The sequence below is a fragment of the Lagopus leucura genome, unplaced genomic scaffold (assembly GCF_019238085.1).
Source record: "Lagopus leucura isolate 7727_CA_CO unplaced genomic scaffold, USGS_WTPT01 Super-Scaffold_100004, whole genome shotgun sequence".
NCBI classification, from domain to species: domain Eukaryota; kingdom Metazoa; phylum Chordata; class Aves; order Galliformes; family Phasianidae; genus Lagopus; species Lagopus leucura.
The window spans coordinates 19,463,903-19,483,141 of NW_024962264.1; the positions used below are offsets into that span (position 1 = coordinate 19,463,903).

A 19,239-nucleotide genomic window follows, 5' to 3' on the forward strand; every position below is an offset into this window, starting at 1 on the left:
CAGAGTCTGTGAAATCTAACACAAATGCAGATTCTGGTGTTTTTTTTACCTGTCTTTTTCTCTCGTTTTGTGGGTACAATTAATTAACTCAATATACAAAAATAGGACTCCATGTTTGGTACATATTGTACCTTTTTAACTGAGCAAATCACTAGCAGCGATAAGTTGAGCAGTTTCTCAGGTCAAAATCTAATGTAGTGCCTCTATCCTCATTCCCCCCCAGGCCGCCCCCAAAACAGTTCACACCCACAGCTATGCACACCCACTACAATCTAAACATTTTTAGGACTGGGATTCAGAATTGACAGGTCTGGAAGCTTAACTTTATAGCATCTCATGTCCCCCCAGCAAATCCAAAGGTCTCTTCCTAACCCTAGAAATCTCTAGATTTCAGAACTTATCTACAATGGAGTACAGCCTTCCAGATTCTATGTCAGCTAAAGGTTATTTACAAAGGAATGGCCTCAATCATCTTTCTTTCCATTCTAGCTAGAGACACATAAGCATCAGAAGTCTTATAAATAAACAGCCGCTGACAAAGAGATGTTGTGTTATGATGGAACATAAGACATTCTAAGAGCCTGCTTTATTTCTCATTTTGCAGTTGCTCTGGGTCTCATTTTCCAATCAAATTTGCAATAGAACAAAAATTTGCAATATTTAATAGAATTGGCAGTTAGCAAACATATTTAACTTTAGGCATCAAAACTGATGAGTGCAGTCACCTAATTTTCTCTACATCGTTATCTAAATCAACTACAACGAAGGTGCCTAAAAGCAGGAGGATTTCGTCTGAGCTTTGATGTGACTGCACCCGTTAGCATAGGGAATGATCTGAAGAATATTCAAACGGAACTTTTATTGATGCTATTCTGAAGAATAACTAAAACACTCATCCACTTTTACAGCTTTGAAGTGCCAGAGCACATAAAACAATCTGCAAGCAAATTCATAACAGTAAACCTACAGCGAATACAAGTGTTCTGACAACCATCATGCTCTAGCACGAAGCAGGCAACCTGAGCTGTAATTAAAATCTACTTTTCACTTCATTAAAAGTACCCACTAACTCTCTAATTCTTCACTTTACTACAGAACAATCAAGATGAAACGCTAAATACTTTGATTTTATATTAAACCAAAACCAAACTCCCATTAGTCTACAGCATGACTGTGTTCCAGTTTACCTCAATTAGCTTTGCAACCATATCCTTGCCATCGGCACCAGGATTTGCTGCTTTGTAGAACTCCAAATCAAAATAAAGCTTGCAAGCATCTTTTTCAGGAATTACTTCGTAGCAATGCATAAGACTTGTTTTATAACATTTGCTAAGGAAAAACAAAAACAAATCACAACCTCTCATGATAAACATTATAGATGTTTATACTCATCAAATGCAAGCATGAATCCCACAAGTCCTAAACATTCTTTTATTCTTTAATCAACCACTCATATTCAAACCAGTACTGGCTCTTTAACACTTTGAAAATAAATGTAACTAACTTCAGAAAGTTTACTGATATTTGCCTGGTCTAGAATGAGTTTAAGTTTGGAAAGTATTTCCTTTCCCATTCACATCCTCCCAGGTCTTACAGTATGTGCTATCAGCAGAAATGGTGCTGAGAATTTAAGGAATGATGGAAACTACAGAAAAAAAACCTTATCATTCATATGTTTTAAGCACAAAAAAGGGGAGGTTACATAGATCTTTTCTTTCAACTAAATTAAATGTTAAGAAAAAATCTCATTTTTAAATTGAGGAAAAAACCCTCAAGTCTACAGTTCATACAAACATTGACTCTTAGTTGTCTTTTGCTTTAAAACCAGGTATTTTAATGTAGAACAAGAATTACAAAAAAATATTCAGCACATGATCCAATTCCATATCTGAAACTACATCATGCAAAAGCAAGACACTTGGTAATTGGATGTTTATACTAATACTAATGCCAATTCAAGTTGAAATAGGACTAATCACTGAGAGATGTTTGTGTCACTTGTTGCAAGATCCCTAAAGAAAACTGACAGTCAAATCTACTGTTTTAACTTCAGTGAGTGGAATCCTTAATTCACAGGAAATAATGGCCGACTTCAACTCAAAGGAAAATTGAAAACCACTGTAGAATAGATAGATTTGTCACTATTAAGATTATTCCTATGACCAAGATCAAACCTTAGTTGTCCCATTACAGTTCTGTGACACTTCACCAGTAAAGTATAGAGTATTTTTTTCAAATACTTACGTGTAATAATGCCAGAGTTCTTTATATGTAGTCACGAGGTAAAACCTCTGTCCATTTTGTGTGTTCTTTTCCAAGGCAAATACATGGACATCCTTTTAAAACATTAACAGAATTATTTATTTATTAAAATAAATAATCAGAAGGCATCAGAAGTTCCTATTCAACATCCATTTTTTGGTCAAAAGGTAGTGAATACAAGGAAATTCTAAGTATAGATCACTTATCCTTTTTCAACAGAAGTAGTATCTGTTTTTAATTAACATCATCCTAATTTTATTTACGTGAGTGAAAACAAGAAGCTTTTCTTTGCTGTGCATCAATATAAATTCTGTAAGTCCTTTTTTCCTGATCAAGGAAGTGCAACTGCCTGTAATTGGAGGAAGGCCAGTGTCCTGACAGGACATCACTGACATGATGGCAGCATATGGCTTTAGACCCTATGTCATTTAGATCCAAAAATGGAAATCTGAAGCCAAAACCAAAACATCACCACAGTGATTTGTACTTTGATACAGTCAAAGTACATTCAAGAAAGCAAGACAATCAGGATTACTTGAACATGTAATGCAGCAGAGGAAAACGATACACTGCATTATGTTTCTTTAGAAGCAGCAATTTGAAAAGTATTAAATGCAGAGAACTGGAAAAGATACATTTTGCGTAATATATGTATTTGGATCATTACTTCACAGCATCTGATCTTGTTGCCCTGATGGTAGAAGAGAGTTGTAATGTTTGTCTTTTTGTCTCAGACTCTTGTCGTTCCCTTTTTTTTCCTCAGTTTTGCTTCTTTTCCTACACAACTCTCACTTCCTTCCCATTCTTCTGCCAAACCTGAAAGCTTCCTTCTCTTCAGAGAGAAGATATGATCACTACAAGATTACCAAAAGCTATTGTTCCTATTAGAGGTTAAATCCAGGTATCAATTCTTATGTTCCAAGTAGTACTTCTTAGAGCTATCTCCAAAATAATTAAAATAACAATATATCAGGTCTGCAAAAAAGGGGTTATTGCAATGTGATGAACTTGTTCACCAAGTTTTTCAGTCAAGTTCAACCTTGGAAGCACCAAAGAGCAGAGATATTCACTAACGATTTACCTCCTTGCAGGTTTTCACAAATCTGAAAGCTTCAGCCTGCCGACAAAATATTTTCCAAACACGGGATGGCTGAAAAGGTTTGGACAGTCTTGGTTTATAAACTGTAGGAATAGGGTTTCTTTCATAGTAAGATGCTAGTTCTTCAACTTTCTTCACTCTTTCTTCCCATTTTCTCTTCATTTGTCCTAAAGCAATTACAAACAGATCATTATCAATTTTTGTGACTCACTTCTAACTTCTTTGGTACTCATCATTGCTTTTGATTCTTTCTCTTGTTGAGCATACTTTATTTAACGACTAGAAATAGACAATACTCTGAATCAACACCTAACCTTGCCTACGAGTCTGCTTTCAACATTAAATACTTTCAGACAGTTTTGGAAAATGATTTATTTTCCTATTAATATCATCAAAGATCAACACAACAGATGTAGTAAGGGAAGGCCTAGCAAGCTTCACTTTTGCTTACAGTATGGTGTTAATATATTCCTCCTGAAAACATATACAGAGCAGTTTAAAGCAGCTAAAACAACACTAGTAAGGAGTGAAAAAAACTACTACTTCTGCTTCACACTCAGATAAATTATAAAACTGATTTTTGTGGGAAAAACATCACTTTGGTTCCTGATAAAGAGATTTGAGTGACTCTAGCTCTAAGCTTCTTTATTCTCAAAGTAAAAAAATTTGAAATATTTTTCAAATTAAGTGCTCCATTACTTGCTGCCAACCCTTGCTGTCAGTTACTATTTTCATCTGCTTTACAATCTCACACACTATATCCTTTCTTGCAGATTTAAAATAGCAATCCTATCTGTTGTCAAGAAACAGCATGTGATGCCATAATCACGCAACCTTTAAACTCATAGTCATATAAAGTAATCCAAATGCTACTAAGTAAAGTAGTAAAGCAAAATAAGTACATTAACATAACACACGTGTAATTATTTTTAAATTGTATTAGCTATTTTTCTTAAAAATCCAATGCCCCTCAGCACTCCTGCAAATGGGTAAGAGCACAGCTAGGAAAATGTGAAACTGCAGTATATGGGAACTGTTTGGTCATGGCCTGAACCAGTGACTGAGCAGCTGGTGAGGGGTGTAGCCAGCCCAGGGAGCACAGCTGGAAGCAATTCACTTGTGTGACTGGCAGGGGGCAGACCCTGGCTCCACCCCTCCCTAACTTCATTTAAGGGCTGGCAGCCACAAGGGAAGCATCTCTACTTGGAGGTCATCTCCTTTGGAGTGTTTGGTGAGCCCTCGTCCTCAGAAAGGGGGTAAGTGATTCTTCTTTATTCTTGAAGTCTAACTGCTACCTTTTTTGGGTTTAAAGCAACAGTATCTGCTGCTACTTTACAAGCAGGAAGTAGTAAAATAGAAAAAGAAAGCCCACAAAAAAATCCTGGAAGTATATTTTCTGTTCCTCCTGGCTCAACCACTATCCAGTCCTTAGTTCTCACAACTACGTGCCAGCTGCAATAGAAGATAAAAAATAAAACTAGGTATACTTAGAAGCATTCAAACCTTTAACAAGATGCATCCCCCGATGTGAGTTTACACATCTAAATATCCTTGTGGGCCTCAAAGCCCAAATGTTAGGTCTTCTGAATCCCCTTTCCAAGCTTTCCATAGTAAAGTTTCCTGGTTACCTGTGTTTTGATAGCTTAGTCCACTCTAAATAAGAGTACTAATTTCACGTTTGACCTCATACATGTCTACAGATGCTATCAGTCTGCTGTCATACTAATTTCCTCTACTCCTTTCCTTTTAAGGCTATTAGTTTCCTCTTTGGAAACAAAAAGAGAAATTCTAACAGCAGTCAGCATTTCTGAGAAGTAAATCTTTGGTTTCGCTTTGCTGACAGCCCTGCTGTAAATGTAAGCGAAGTGGGTGTCAAAGCACAACAGACATTCCCCCTGGATCAGAAACTTCCCATTAGGTGACCATTCAAAAGAAGAGGGGAAAAAGCTCAATCCCCTTAATTTTGTGCTCCTTTTCAGCTTCCTGTTTAGATTAGTATGCTCCCTGCCAGAAACAGCTGCTGGGGTGATATCTGAACCTGGCCAGAGGTTGATGGCTCTGACATCTATTGCTGTTACTTCAGTCCAAACAACTCTTAGTTTCTCAGCAGTCCAACATGTCATGTTTTTCCCAGCGTGTACATTTATACCTACAGACCAGCCAGACTTCTGGGTTTATCAGGAAATTCCTGGTTTCTTTTGATCACTTCTGTCCCAGAAGTAGGAGGAAGGATTATTGTTAATTCAAGAAAGAAATCATCTTAGCAATGTGTGTGATGGTTTTGATTCAGCAGAACGATAGCAAGAAGATGCTGAGAAAATGTATCTGTTGGGAGATGACTTAATGGATGTGCTATTTCATTTTCCTCCTTTGATGAAAGACTGCTTCGTTAATTGATGAGAACATTAGAGTTGTTAACTATTTATACCTTAGCCTTGTGGTGGTGTGTTTAAACAAGTGAACTTGCCATTTCAGATATGGTAATTTTCTCCTTGCGACAGAGGAAGGATATACATAATTTTGTCATGTGTAACCACTGTTTTTGTTAAGTAAAACTCATACTCAAAAGCTATTATGCTTATGGACAAAACACCCTCCACACCTGCTGGGAAATGAAGTTCAGACATGCAAATCAGCCACTGTTTAAAATAATGCCTTTTGTTTACATTGGCTTCCTGGCCTACATGACTCAAGGCATGTAGCTCTGTGTAGCTCTGTAGCTCGTATCACTCAACACCAAGAAGTTCATTCAGTCTTAGAGGAATCTACTCAGTAGCTTTCTCCCTAGTGATAAATTTCTTAATGTGTGAAGAACAGCTTGATTGTCTTGATGCTGAGCTGACCTGTGGCACGCTAATGAATGCAGCTCATCTTTCCTCAGCAGTAACAAGGAACATCACATGGAATCATAAAATGGCTTGAGTTAAAAGAGACCTCAAGGATCATCCAGTTCCAACCCCTGTGCCACAGACAGGCTTGCTAACTGCTAGACTGAGTGCTAGACCAGGCTGCGCTGGGCCCCATCCAACCCGGCCTCGAACACCTCCAGGGATGGGGCATTCCAGAGAAACGCAATTCCTTCCAGCAGACAGAAACGAAGCAGAGCGCGAGGCCGCTCCGCGCAGGTCGGCACACGGCCGGCACGTACTTACAGTGCAGAGCCCAAACTTCGCCCGCAGCACGCCCGAGCCGGCGGCTCAGGCCCACCTCAGGTCCCGGCGGGGCACGCCGCACGGCTGCCTGCTACTCGCTCGCACCGAGCATTACCGCAGCGTTACCGCTCTGAAGCAGGGGGACTCGGCCCGGCCGCCTCCCGCCTCTCCGCGTTCCGCGCGCTGCCGCCGCCGGCGTTCGAACGGCGGCCGTTGGGAGGCGGGGCAGGGATCACGGGGCGGGGCTGCCTGCTGCCGGCCCTCCGGCCTCGGCGACGGCGCGGCGGAGCGGGCAGCGCTGGAGGAGGTGAGGAGGCGCGGCGGAATAGAGCCGGCTGACCGGAGGGTGTGGCGGGAGCTGCGCGACGCGGCCCCGCGGCGGCGGTGCGGGTTGAGGCGGGCAGGGGCGCGGCAGGGCGGGCTGCTCTTTGTTTCCAACTAGCGTTCCGCCATGGCGGCCCTGCGGCCGCAGGGAGCGCGGCTGCGGTAGCGTTGCCGCGTGTATCTGCGGGCATCAAATACCAGCTTTCGGTCTTTAGCAGTCACATAACTGTGCGTTTGCAGTGACGCGCGGCGAAGTGTGCCCTTTTGTCGCCGGTAGGGCGGTTGTACGATTGCGGTTTCTGTTTCGGACACGCGCTTTGGTTGTGACACAGGGTGCTTTGTAGCAGCTGGCGGGCAGGAGCTGAGCTGGCTGCCCGGCTGTGAAGGCAGCTGGAGGCGGGTCAGATAGCGGCTTCCCTTCCTCTCTCGGAAGCTTGGCTGTTCTCATCGCTGAATGGCTTGTGCGGTTCGACGTTCAAGCAGTGCCTTGAAGAGAAGAGAATCGTAGAATCGCTTAAGGGACCCCTAAAGGCCACCCGGTCCCACTCCCTGCACTGAACAGGGACGCCTACAGTTCCATCAGGTGCTCGCAGCCCCCCAGCTTGACCTCGGCTGTCTCCAGGGATGGGGCATCCACCGCCTCTCTAGCCAAATTGGGTGCTGTTTATGTGGCAGCAGTGATATATACGAAGATCTGGGGACAGTAAGTCAATCCAGGCTTGCACAAACTAAATACATAAATTTTATCATCTCCCTCTCACAACAAAAGCATTGAAGCAACTGCATTTAGAGCTAAATATGCTTTTGGTTTTGTTGCTGTCCAGGAGATGCTGGTTGTTTCCTCATAGCTTGCTGAGCTCTGTGCTTCTTTCAAGCGCTGCTCTTGCCACATCGTACTGCTCGAGATCACTGTAGGATTACCTTTACGCCCTGTACCTCCATCTCACAGTTTGTTTGCTTAGTTTGTGTGGCTTGAAACAAAGATATTGTAAAACAGGTCATAAAAATAGGCTTCCTGAAATCTGCAGAACATACTCTGCAAGATTTTTTAAAAGGCAGTTGCTTGCTGCTTGCTTTTTTATATTTGCTTATGACTGAATGCTCTTTTTACCCAAGCTTTCAGGAGTATCAAGGGGCAGAAGAAGTTCTCTATTAATTTTTTTTGAAGTGTTGTCCTGATTTCTTTCCCTGTCCCTTTTAGCATGAGATCATTCTCCACAGGGAAATGTGAGTTCTGCTTGACAGAATATGACATCATTGCATTACCTCGACTAGGATGAGGTAATTCCTAGTCTGTTTGAATCAGCATCATCCTGCAGGGAGCATTGCTGTCACCTTGACGGGTGCTTTAGAGCAGAAAGCATGGATTTGCGTGCCTAGTAAGGAAACAGGTCTCTCTTTGTGGATGTTTCTTGCTTTTTAGAGAAGTGCAAGTGACTTGGTGCACTAAGGCATTCAGAAACTCACAAATGTTAAAGGTGAGTTACAGATTCTGCAGATGAAGTGTACATATTTTAAATGGCTAATGTAGAATACCAGGCTTTTCTGCATAATGTCTCCAGCTTCTTTAAAGATACTTTGACAAGCTTCTCTCGAGCTGCAGCTGAATGCAGTAGATTTTAATGCTTGATTAAACAATTGAAACTGTCGGTTAGAACGTAAGCTTGCATGTGTTATAGTAAGACATACTTTTGTAGTATGGTACTGCAAATTGTGTTGTGGAGCAAATAACTGTAATTCATTATAATCCAATTTGACATTGGATCAACAACAGCAGTTGTTAATCAGGGCTACAAAAAAGTCAAGGAGATGCCTTAACTTAAGGTTACTTAGTTGTTGAATATCCTTTTTTATTCTTACCATTTGTGGCAAGTGTTGATATCTGTGGTAGCGAAGCATTCAGTTGTTGCAGACTGTGCTAAGTCTTAAAGTTGTCTGTTGAAGTCTGCAGCCATTTGCCGGGGTTATTCCTGTTGCTGCTTACTGAAACCAGTCCCTAATGGGATGCAGGGGTTTGTTTGGAGCAGTCTGAAGTGAACCCAGAGCAGCCTGGTAATCCACTTGCCCTCTGTAACAATCCCAAATTCACCCTGTAAGCCAAGGAGTCAATAGCTGTCCCCATACTTTGGCTGAGTCTTTCTGAAAGTAGTCCTTGGTAGCCCAGGTCGGCTCATGCTATGGACAAGGTGTGACCACATCTCAGCTGGTCATATATTTGCTAGTTTACACTACCTGGGCCCAGCCCTTAAGTGCTGGTACTGCAGACCTTCACAGTGCTGGAGAATTGCAGAAATACCTGGGCTGGAGCAGGGGGACATTGGGCATTCTTCTCAATGGCAGCTGTTCTTGCCAGTTCCCAGCAGCCACAAACTCTACAGTTCACTGCAACTGAAAAGCAGAGAGCTCTGTACTTGTGTTACCCTTTGGAAGTGTGTGTCTTTTTTTTCACATAGGGAACTTCTAAGAAATTAAACTTTGTAGTTAGGCAGAGTGAATCCAGATCATGGTGTTTGGCTGGTAACTTCAGAATTATCAACCGAGTTCCCACCTCATGATATTTGAAGTACATTTCTAAAATATAAACTGATAATGCATTTTATAAGCTTTATTTCTGAAATAACAGCTTTTTTGCTGCTTCTGTAATCTGGTTTTCAGGAGATCTACATATTATGATATAGTTCTCAAGTCTGGAATCATCTTATGAACCATATTTCTTAATTACATCAGTGCTTCAAGATACAGAGAAACAGTATTCAGAATAACCTTGAGGATCTTTTGGAGATACTAAAATAGTAAGTAAATGTCTCATAGGAAACAAGGAAAGAGAAAAGCTCATACATACCCAGAATAGTGCTTCTCATGTATTGGTAGTTGCTGCCACGGAAAATATGTGATCCCAAGGATATTCATGGGGTATTATTTGGAATATAAGAAAGAAGATAGCAGACAATAAAATGATTGTACAAGATGGCAAATTTAGTTGTGAGCCTCACATTAAGAACCTTTGCCCTAATTTCAACATATACTTAATAGTATTTCTAATTGGCCTGGTTACTTATAGATCCCAGTTCACCAGAGGTCGCTCAGCAAGTTCTGTTAAAATTCTTGCCTTCTCATGCCTTGCCTTTCTCTTGAGGCTTAAGCATTTATCCACTTCTGAGTCATTATTACTTTGTCCCATGCAGTGATTTAACTTAGTCCTTTTCTGAATCCCAAGTTAAAGATAACTTGTGGTGATGGCATTAAACTAAGAGGGTAGATTTATATCAGGCAATGGAAAGAAGTTGTTTGGTTTGTTTGTTTGTTTGTTTGTTTTCATTTAGAGGGTGGTGAGGTGCTGGCACTGCTGCCCAGAGCTGTGGGTGCTCCATCCATGGAGGTGCCCAAGGTTGGATGGGCCCTGGGCAGCCTGAGCTGGCGGGGAGCATCCAGCCCCTAGCAGGGATTGAGCTTGGGGGGGGGCTTTAAGGGTCCTTCCAAATCAAACTATCAACTGGAAGGCAGAATCATTGCTTTTAAATTGATTTCTGCCTTGGTATCATTCAACACTGTTTTCCCTATGCACTGAATTACGTAGCAGTCCACAGTGCAGAACTCATTCCATCAACTATTTAAAGTTGTGTTGTTGCATTTTTTACATAATTTAAGTTGCAGTTGGTTTCACTTACACTGATGAGAATTAAATTTGGATTTCTCCATTGTCGTGACAAGGAATGATCCAAATATGGCACAATATCCATAGTGTTAAAATGTCAGTAAAGCATTTAGGGATATTTTTAATATTTTAGAGATTACTTTAAATTTCTTTGTCTGTCCTGCTTTTCATGAGATCTACACTTTTCCTTCCAAAGTTGTTTTGGAATGCAGTAATTCAGAAAAATATTTACTGTTCTTCTTTACAGTACAAGATATGTAGAGGTTACTGAGAAATGCTTATAGTTGCCTACTATTACTAATATCCTTAGGCTGAAGTCATTCTATGTGACTATTGCCTTTGAACTTTCTTGTTTTCTCCATAATCTTAAAAAACAAAAACAAACAAAACAACTCTCTGTGCAGAGGTTTAAGAAAAACTAACAAAATGATGAGTTAATGGTTGGACTGGATTATCTTAGTGGTCTTTTCCAACCTGTATGGTTCTGTGGAAGGTCTTCTTGAAGGTATTACGCTGCATGAGAATTGTCATATGTTTCTGTTTGCTTGTGTTTTCAAGCTGGTAATCAAGAGCCATAATGACTGACATAAAAGATGGACCACACTTAGGGGAAGATCTGTCAGATGCAAAATCTTTCCCTGGTTCCAAAGGGTAAGTGAGATACTTTGGGCTTAAGTTCTCAATGTAAGTGTTGAGGAATCTTGTGCTGTAACTGAAGACGAGAGCTGTAGAAAAGATGCTATTAAAAATTAAGTTTTCAAATATGGTAAATTACGCTAATCATAAAAAAAACCAACATATTAAAGTGTGCTGGGTTTGAAAGTATACCATCTCTGACAAAACAGGCTATATGTATGAACAAGGAAATAAAAAGCAGGATACTTAAGGTGCAGTTGGATATGGGTTAGCAGTTACCAAGTCATTAACTGTTCTTGAAAAGAAATTTCTCTGTCTTAACCCTGGCTAAATGTTCACACCTTTCCTTGATCTGCTTCTAGATCTTGCTGGAACTTGCAGCAGCCAGTTCAGTCTCTTAAACTGGCCTTCTGTAGACCTATGTGTGCAGAAGGACTGGCACAAGGGGGATTTACAGCAGTGGGAAGGAAGATGAGCAGTCTTATTTTTCTTGGTGACATTGTGGTTACATTGGTGTAGTGCTATGATCAGATTACATCTTCTCTGGGAAGATAATTTCCTTCTGAAGTCATTCATTCTAGTGCTTCGAGAGAGTCAATTTAGCACCATTACTCACTTTTTATTTGTAAAACACAATGTGTTTTCAATTCAAAACAATGTGTTCTCACTTTAGGGAGTTTGTTCTTGATGCTTTGAGTTTTCAGCTTGCTACAAATTGCACAGAAGATTACAACAAATACAAATTGCTTTTATTTACCTGTTTATTTGTGTATGCATAGATTTAATGGAACTTGAATCAATCATATTATTTGGGAGCACAACCATACAAAGCGGTTTCATGGGTTACTCCAACCTCTGGGCGAATGCGTTTTTCAATAGTCTCACGTTGGATCTGTCTACTGATTTTACAGGCATCACTTCCATGAATCAAGTACCACTTTCACTCGTTTTCTTAAATAGCCGTTTGCTTAATTAGATACTAAGAAATCAGAGAAGAGAGAACAGAAATTAATACTTGAAGCTTGTCTGATTTGTGTACAGAATGAACTTACCTGCTAGCAAGTCTGTGGACTCTGGAATTCTGCCTGATGACAGTTACAGAATGGATTATCCAGAGATGGGAGTATGTGTTATAATAAACAACAAGAACTTCCACCGAGATACTGGTACTGCTTTCAATTATTACTTTTTTTTTTCTGTATTTCAGATAAATTTGATGTGTTATTCTTCAGAATTAAATATGCAGTCCAGTTTTGATTGTATTGAAAAATTAAGTGGTTTGAGTGGATTGGATTCATTTCAGGGTATTCTTCTAAATATGCACAGGGGGAGTAGTGGTGAGGAAAAGCTGATGGGCAGTGTGCAAATCTGCCATGCCTTTTAGTCATGACTTCTGTAACATAAATAAGGTAATTTTCTCAATATAGACGGGTAGGTGTAAGTAATAGATAAATATATGAAATAGGTACGGGGGGATGGTGTGTGCATGAATAGTATGATGTTTTTTTCTCAGAGTGGATCTGGAGTAATGGAATAATATTCTAGACTGATGCAGATATAAGAAAGAAAATAATTTGGCTCAGAGTGTGCCATTTATATCATATCAAAATAATACCTGTCTTTTATGCCTAGGACTGTCATCTCGTTCAGGCACAGATGCAGATGCTGCAAGTGTCAGAGAAGTTTTCATGAAGCTGGGATATAAAGTCAAGCTTAACAATGATCTGTCAAGCAGAGATATTTTTAAGCTATTGAAAAATGGTAAGTTCAGGTATGATCAGAATGTGTGCTAAGTCTACTGTTTCTAAATCACTTCTAGTACTTAAATCTCTTCTTCTGTGGTTCTTTTACAAAGTACTTCACACCTCCTTATTGCTAAAGAGAACATATATGTCATAGTTCCTATGTTAATTCATCGTTGCTGTCTCTCCCTCTTTTGTGCCATGACCGTTGTCTCAGAATCCTTTCTTATTTTCTAAAGAGGGCTGGAAAAACAGGCTGAAATTTAAATGCAGGAAGATTTATTTTCTGACCTTTGAATCACAGAAACTGTGAGCTGGAAAGAAACCTGCTTAATTGGGTAGAAGGGTAGTGTGGGCAGTGTGGTCCAAGAGGTGTCTTTATCAGAGGATCAGAACTACTGTAGTTCTGTATGTGAACTGAATTACTCTTTTAGAGAAATAACTCACATTTTGTTTGGCTTGTGATGCAAAGCAGCTCTCTTACAAGTGAAACCCTTTATACCACTGTTTGTGCTGATCTTGTTTTGTTTGGACTTAATACATCTAGACTAGTAAATTAAATGGTGCCTTGAAGTGTTCTTTTGCCCTGAAATTGTCTACTCTGGTAAACTGTCAGAAGGTTCTCTGGCACAACTGTGGCACACTCTCAGACTATTTCAGGTCACAGTTCAGCAGTGAAAATGTTCCAGAGAGTATTCCCAACAGTAAATTAGTCTGCAGCAATCCTGTTTTTTTCAATGCATATGTTTGCTAGTGTGGATTTGGCTATTTAGTGCCAGTTAATGTTTGTACCAGAGAAGACTCTTAGACAACATTAACTTGCAGCTTGTCTGTTGACAGTAGCTAAAAGTGGAAGGTCACATTCTCTGATTCCAGGCTTCTGTCTTTCCTGTGGTATACATAAGGCCTCCACATGGATGGTGTAAACTCTGGCCTAACTAGAGATTCCCCAAAACTAGCTTTTCTTGACTATTATAGACACTGCCTGTCCATAGATTATAGAAGTGCCTGAGCATGCATTGCTTGAGAAAAATAAAAATAGTTCAGTTTTTCCAGAATAGAAATCCAGTATTCAGCAAGCTGTAAAACAGAAGTTTACAGCTTCTGTCTACGAACTCTTGCATTTTCTTGAAACTTCCATTTGAAATTCCTTTTGGATCCCTTCTTTTAAACCTTGTTTGTATCTTTTTGTACACTTAAAAGAATAATTTTGGTCATCAAGAACAATCCCCATGGTTTCAGGCAACAGAAAACATAGTAGAACATATTTTCTATATCTTTACATGCCACAGGATGAAAAGCTTTATGTCTTGCTTAAAGGTCTTTAAGTACAAAACTCAGAAGCCTGAAAAATCTTGCTAGACCTTGCTTCTAGAAGGCAAGAGCAAAGGGAAAGGTGTAACATTAGTAGCTAGGTCCATCTAGCAGCAACAGTTTTCATACTGCAGTTGCCATGTAATCCAGTGTTGAAATGTAAGGAGAAACAAGACTTCCCTGTCCTTTCCCAAAACTCAGAACTTCCCATCAGCCTGATCCTATTGACCATTACCATATAAGTGAGGTGCATCATTTGGAATCTGAGATAGTGTGCTGAATCATTACTCCCAACTCGCTTTGTCCATTCACAATGTTCATAGCCATTTTTTCCACATGGCCACATTCTACAAGGCATAGGACTGGCCCTAAGTTTAGGGTTTTCTATGTCCGACCTTATGAAGTGAAGTACACTGGCTCCTTTCATTAGGAGTGAAGTGTTTGAGGTTTCTAGGTCTGCAAACAGTTGTTCTTAATGAGTTCTGTTGCACAACGTTCAAAGCTTCTTGGGGAGTGCAATAAGTTGATTCTCTTTTTCTTTCAAGTTTCTGAAGAAGATCACAGCAAACGAAGCAGTTTTGTTTGTGTGTTGCTAAGCCATGGCGACGAGGGACTCTTCTATGGTACAGATGGCCCTCTTGAACTGAAAGTACTAACGAGCCTTTTCAGAGGTGACAAGTGCAGAAGTCTAGCAGGGAAACCCAAACTCTTTTTCATTCAGGTGAGCTATGACTGAACAGTGATCATCAACTCATAAGAATACTTCAAAAAATTGTTTCCCACAAGTTATAAGTACAAAGTAGTTATTCCTAAAATAGCCTTATAGGGATTTACTTCTAGAATAAGATTCCCTAATATTGGAATAGCCTGCCCTCTTAGTATTGGTAATAGCTGAAATCACCTTAATTTGAATGAGTTAAGGTGATGCAAAGTTTTTCTGAATGCTAGCCAATATTTCAGTGAGCTTCTGAATGTACTTTCATATGAATATCCATTCTAACCAAACAGTAATTAATATAAATAAATGCTACTTATTTTTCTTATGAGTCTTACTATCCTAATCATCTTCAAAGCTGAAGATATTACAATATTCTTACCATTATGATCATTGCCTTTTTCTCATTTATTTTTTATTGTCCATTTTTCTTTCCTGCAAGTAGGCCTGTAGAGGGACAGAATTAGATTCTGGTATTGAAGCAGACAGTGGACCAGATGAAACAGTGTGTCAAAAAATACCTGTAGAAGCAGACTTCCTGTATGCATATTCTACTGCTCCAGGTGAGAAACTTGCAAAGAAAATCTTTGTTGCTGATATTGTATCTATGTATCTGCTTGTACTGATACGGGCAGTTTGCAGTGTTCTCCACTCAGTGACTGATTAATCTGAAGCTTCTGATTTTCTTTGAAGCACTTGCTATTCTCAATTCCCAGAAAAAAGCTCATTATAGGTCTTTTTCAAATGTTAATCTGCTGCAGGTTGATTTAATCTGAGTTGTGCAAATAATTTGCAACAGGAGAAAATACATTAGTTCTGAAAGAATAGTGCAATTGAACATCTATATATATTTGTATGTGTGTATATTTATGCATACAGAAATGATGATAAACATCTAAGTATTACTTGGTTGTCAGCTCTATTTCATTGCAGCCTAAGTTAATTAGTGGTGACAGGACCCTTAATATGCCCATTACATTATCAGTTTTCAGAAGCAAGGTCTAGTCAGTCTTCAATTCATGCTTTTGGACTTGAAGATAGTGACAGTGAAATCTGTTTTGTATTTCAGCTCTCATTGTGCTATCGCTGCTCCTGCATACATGTATTCTGTTATGAAGTAATAAATAATTAATGTGTAAGAGCAGAAGACAATTGTATAATCAATGATTATGCAGATGTTATAATTAAAAAGTATACAAGAGAGTTTGGCTAATTACACATGCACACACACACAAAAAAGCTCACCCTTGTCCTGGGCTCACTGGAAAACTCCAAAGGAAGGATGTCCAGAAAGAAATCCTTCCCGACTGGTAGTCAGCTCTTAGATGGGTCTAGGAGAGGTGCAGCCAGGCTCCACCCCTTCTGGCAGGTGGAATTCACCTGTGCTCCCGTGGCTGGCTCACTGCTCACCTCAGGTGATCAATCAGAGGTTCAGGCTGTGATTCAGCACTTCCCATGCAATAATTCTCCTGTCTCTTGATTTTTATTTTTTTTTTCTACCTATTTAAAATTTCCTCACATTAGAAAAAAATGGATGGCTAGAAAAATCTTTTAGGTTGAAATTTGAAGGGACTATCAAATCTCAACTGTGTTGATTGGGGGTTTTATTTATTTTAAGGCCTTCTCTGCTGTTGGGTATGTTGTGTCATTCTGTAACTGCTATCCTATCCTGCTGCTACATCTGATCAGCTTGATCTCTTTGTCTTCCACAGGCTATTACTCTTGGAGGAACGCAGCTGAAGGCTCCTGGTTTATTCAGTCTCTGTGTAGAATGCTGAGGGAACATGCCAGGAAACTTGAACTCATGCAGATTTTAACTCGTGTAAATCGCAGAGTGGCAGAGTATGAATCCTGCTCCACTCGACAGGATTTCAATGCAAAGAAACAGATTCCTTGCATTGTGTCTATGCTTACCAAAGAATTTTACTTTCCTTGCTAGAAAAAAAAAAATTGCACTTTGCAATTTTTCACTTCAGGTTTTTAATCTGTAATTTATACACTGTCAGTACAGAATACCACTTTTTAAGTCTGAATTACTGTTGACTGCCACATATGGCACAATGAACTGTCTGAGAGTTGGTTATGTCCGTTATTAGAAGAAACCCATGGGATGGCTAAGTTAGAAATGCAAACCTGGTAGGTGAAACACAGGAAAACTTGAACACAATAAGAATTTGGAAAAATTATGAGGAGGAGACTGAAGAGAAGTCACATCACTTACAAGGCCTACTTGGTGCTACATTTCGCTTTGCAGAAGGAGCAGAGAAAAGAAACAGGTCTTGTAAATGTTTTGGTTTCATATCTTTACCAGTAGGAAGAAGATTCAGAATGGGATCTGTTTGCAATTATAGTAATGTGATGGTAGTGTCATTACACATTTCTTCTTAAAAAAAAAAAAAAAAATCAAGTTTTTAAAGCTTAGGTTATAAGGTAGCCTAATAGCCTAAACTTCTTGTATTACTTAAGATGTAAACTGTGAAAAACGGCTGTTTCATTTTTTACATGTGCTTAGGAGGCATCTTTAGAAATAAGTTCATTTTTGTCTTGATTATTTTATAATTTTTTATATGGACCATTAGATGAGGTAATTTTATCAACACAGTATCTGTTTCTAAGTAAATTTGTATGTTTAGCCTTGAAGCTGAGTAACTAAGGACCAGTCTTCCCAAATGCCTTTCTTTTGCAGCTGCTAGGGAGAGCTTTAATACTCTTGGGGCACATTTGAGGCCACAAGATTCAGTGCAAGAGAAAATCTGCATTCTGAAAAGCCAGCTCTCCTCTTTCTGACCCTTAAATTGGAGTGGTTCTGCTTTCTGCAGATATACCACATCTGATCTTTGTGGAAGCCTAAATGTGGTGGTACCAGTGAAATTTCCTTGTCTGCTATCGATTGGGTTAATTACACATGTCTTTTAAAAGAATTTAGTATGTTAATGAATAGTAAATGTAAGTCTCTTAGTTTTGAGTGGAATTGGCTTTTAGAAAATTGTAAAGCATATATGCTTTTGGTGATGGTTCAGCTTGTGACAGTCTTTTGATGAACAGAGGAAGGCATTGGGGCTTGCAAAACAAGACTTAAAATTCTTTGTATTGTGTAGCATAAATGATGTTAGCAAATTGATGTCTTCTTCCAGAGGCATTTGGAGTTTTTAAATTAAATATTGTCACCTAAACTGTGTAATGCTTTTCTATATGTATTATTTGTTTAGGATCTGATCAATTACATCCCTTTTTCTCAAAAAAAAAAAAAAAAAAGTCCCTTTTCTGCTTTAACACCAAAAGCTGCTGTACCATAACATCTGTATATTCATCAATTGTACACCACTCTTCCAAAGTAGCTGTTCTGACTGCAGGAGTTCCTGCATCTCCAGGTCCTGAGGGTGTTACAGAATTCTACTCAACTTTTGCAAGCTGGAGCTGGGATATACTGGCTTTGGGCTTGGCTCTGCTACAGTGTAGTGAAATGCTGGGTAAACCTCAAGCCTGTCTTTTCCAGCTCTGTAATATTAGAACCAAGACTTACCAGCAAATGCTTCAGAATCCCTTATGAGAAACAGAAGCATTGTGTTAATGAAGATTCTGTTGCATATCAGAACTGTTATTTAATCCTGCCTTACAAGACTTAGCATGACTTAATGAGCAGTTATTACAGACAGTGATCTCACTTTGGTTTTTGGTTCTTTAAAGAAAAATATGATTCTATCACTTTTCTGGTATTTTTAAAATGGAAAGAAACTAAGTAGGAGCTCAGCTACAACAGGTGTAGGCTATTGAGGAGGATGCAGATGTAGGGCTTGGGGAAAGAGTAATTTGGAAGACATGCTGTCCAACAAACTTCTGAAATATAAGTGAGGCAATTGTCGTTTTGTTGTGGTTTTTGTTCCTTTGTTTTCTGGAAGCTCTTCACTGGAATCTTCTTCTGGAGCAGGCATTCATACCAAATGTTGCAGTTCTTAAGCTGACATTGGAAAACAAGTGCTTGTGTTTTCAACTAAACAGAGATATTCTCACAGCTACCTAGATCATTGGTGTAAATAGTATCTGAAAAGGCTTTTAAGAAGGCTGACCTTAGTTTTTAGCTGATTTGAAAAGCCAACCAGAACCACAAACCTGCCATAAATCTGTGAGGAAACTAACAAAGATGACACAGGAGAGGTGAAATGATATTTGTTTTCTCTAGAAAAACTGGGGAGGAAAAAATTCAACCAGGAAAACTGAAATATTCAGTGTGGTTTTTTTTTTTTTTTTTTTTTTTTTTTTTTAATGCATTTGCTATGCAATGGAAGATCAAAGAGAATCAAGACCCAGGTTGAAACTGGATAGGCAATTTGTTGTGCTTG

General features: G+C 39.3%; 2 protein-coding genes across 7 annotated transcripts in view; one reads left to right on the forward strand and one right to left on the reverse strand.

The window, feature by feature from the left end:
* Positions 1-6,632, reverse strand: part of PRIMPOL (primase and DNA directed polymerase) — a 14,304-nt gene extending 7,672 nt beyond the window's left edge. The window contains exons 1-4 of the mRNA XM_042870622.1: positions 6,514-6,632; positions 3,344-3,528; positions 2,245-2,336; positions 1,188-1,329 (exon numbers count right to left, since the gene is read on the reverse strand). Coding sequence (XP_042726556.1) covers positions 1,188-1,329; positions 2,245-2,336; positions 3,344-3,523 — 414 coding nt within the window. The 5' untranslated portion in view covers positions 3,524-3,528; positions 6,514-6,632. The remainder of the gene's footprint in view (positions 1-1,187; positions 1,330-2,244; positions 2,337-3,343; positions 3,529-6,513) is intronic.
* CASP3 (caspase 3) lies at positions 4,541-18,761 on the forward strand. Of its 6 annotated transcripts, none has more exons than XM_042870627.1 (8): positions 4,544-4,617; positions 9,493-9,629; positions 11,051-11,143; positions 12,170-12,294; positions 12,761-12,889; positions 14,730-14,905; positions 15,345-15,462; positions 16,612-18,761. In XM_042870627.1, the coding sequence occupies exons 3-8, from the start codon at positions 11,070-11,072 to the stop codon at positions 16,836-16,838; spliced, it is 849 nt and encodes a 282-aa protein (XP_042726561.1). In that variant the 5' UTR covers positions 4,544-4,617; positions 9,493-9,629; positions 11,051-11,069; the 3' UTR covers positions 16,839-18,761. The 6 variants fall into 6 exon arrangements, with proteins under 6 accessions (XP_042726562.1, XP_042726561.1, XP_042726560.1 ...); XM_042870626.1 differs by lacking the exon at positions 4,544-4,617 and adding an exon at positions 6,756-6,820 and having other exon boundaries at positions 9,493-9,633; XM_042870624.1 differs by lacking the exon at positions 4,544-4,617 and adding an exon at positions 6,756-6,820.
* Positions 18,762-19,239: the final 478 nt, after the last annotated feature.

Excerpts from the sequence above, each read along its gene's own strand:
- CASP3 (XM_042870628.1), top strand. The coding sequence starts at position 11,070 with ATGACTGACATAAAAGATGGACCACACTTAGGGGAAGATCTGTCAGAT. Across the intron at positions 12,890-14,729 it reads TTTTAAGCTATTGAAAAATG|TTTCTGAAGAAGATCACAGC; the intron begins GTAAGTTCAGGT and ends TTTTCTTTCAAG. Across the intron at positions 14,906-15,344 it reads CCAAACTCTTTTTCATTCAG|GCCTGTAGAGGGACAGAATT; the intron begins GTGAGCTATGAC and ends TCCTGCAAGTAG.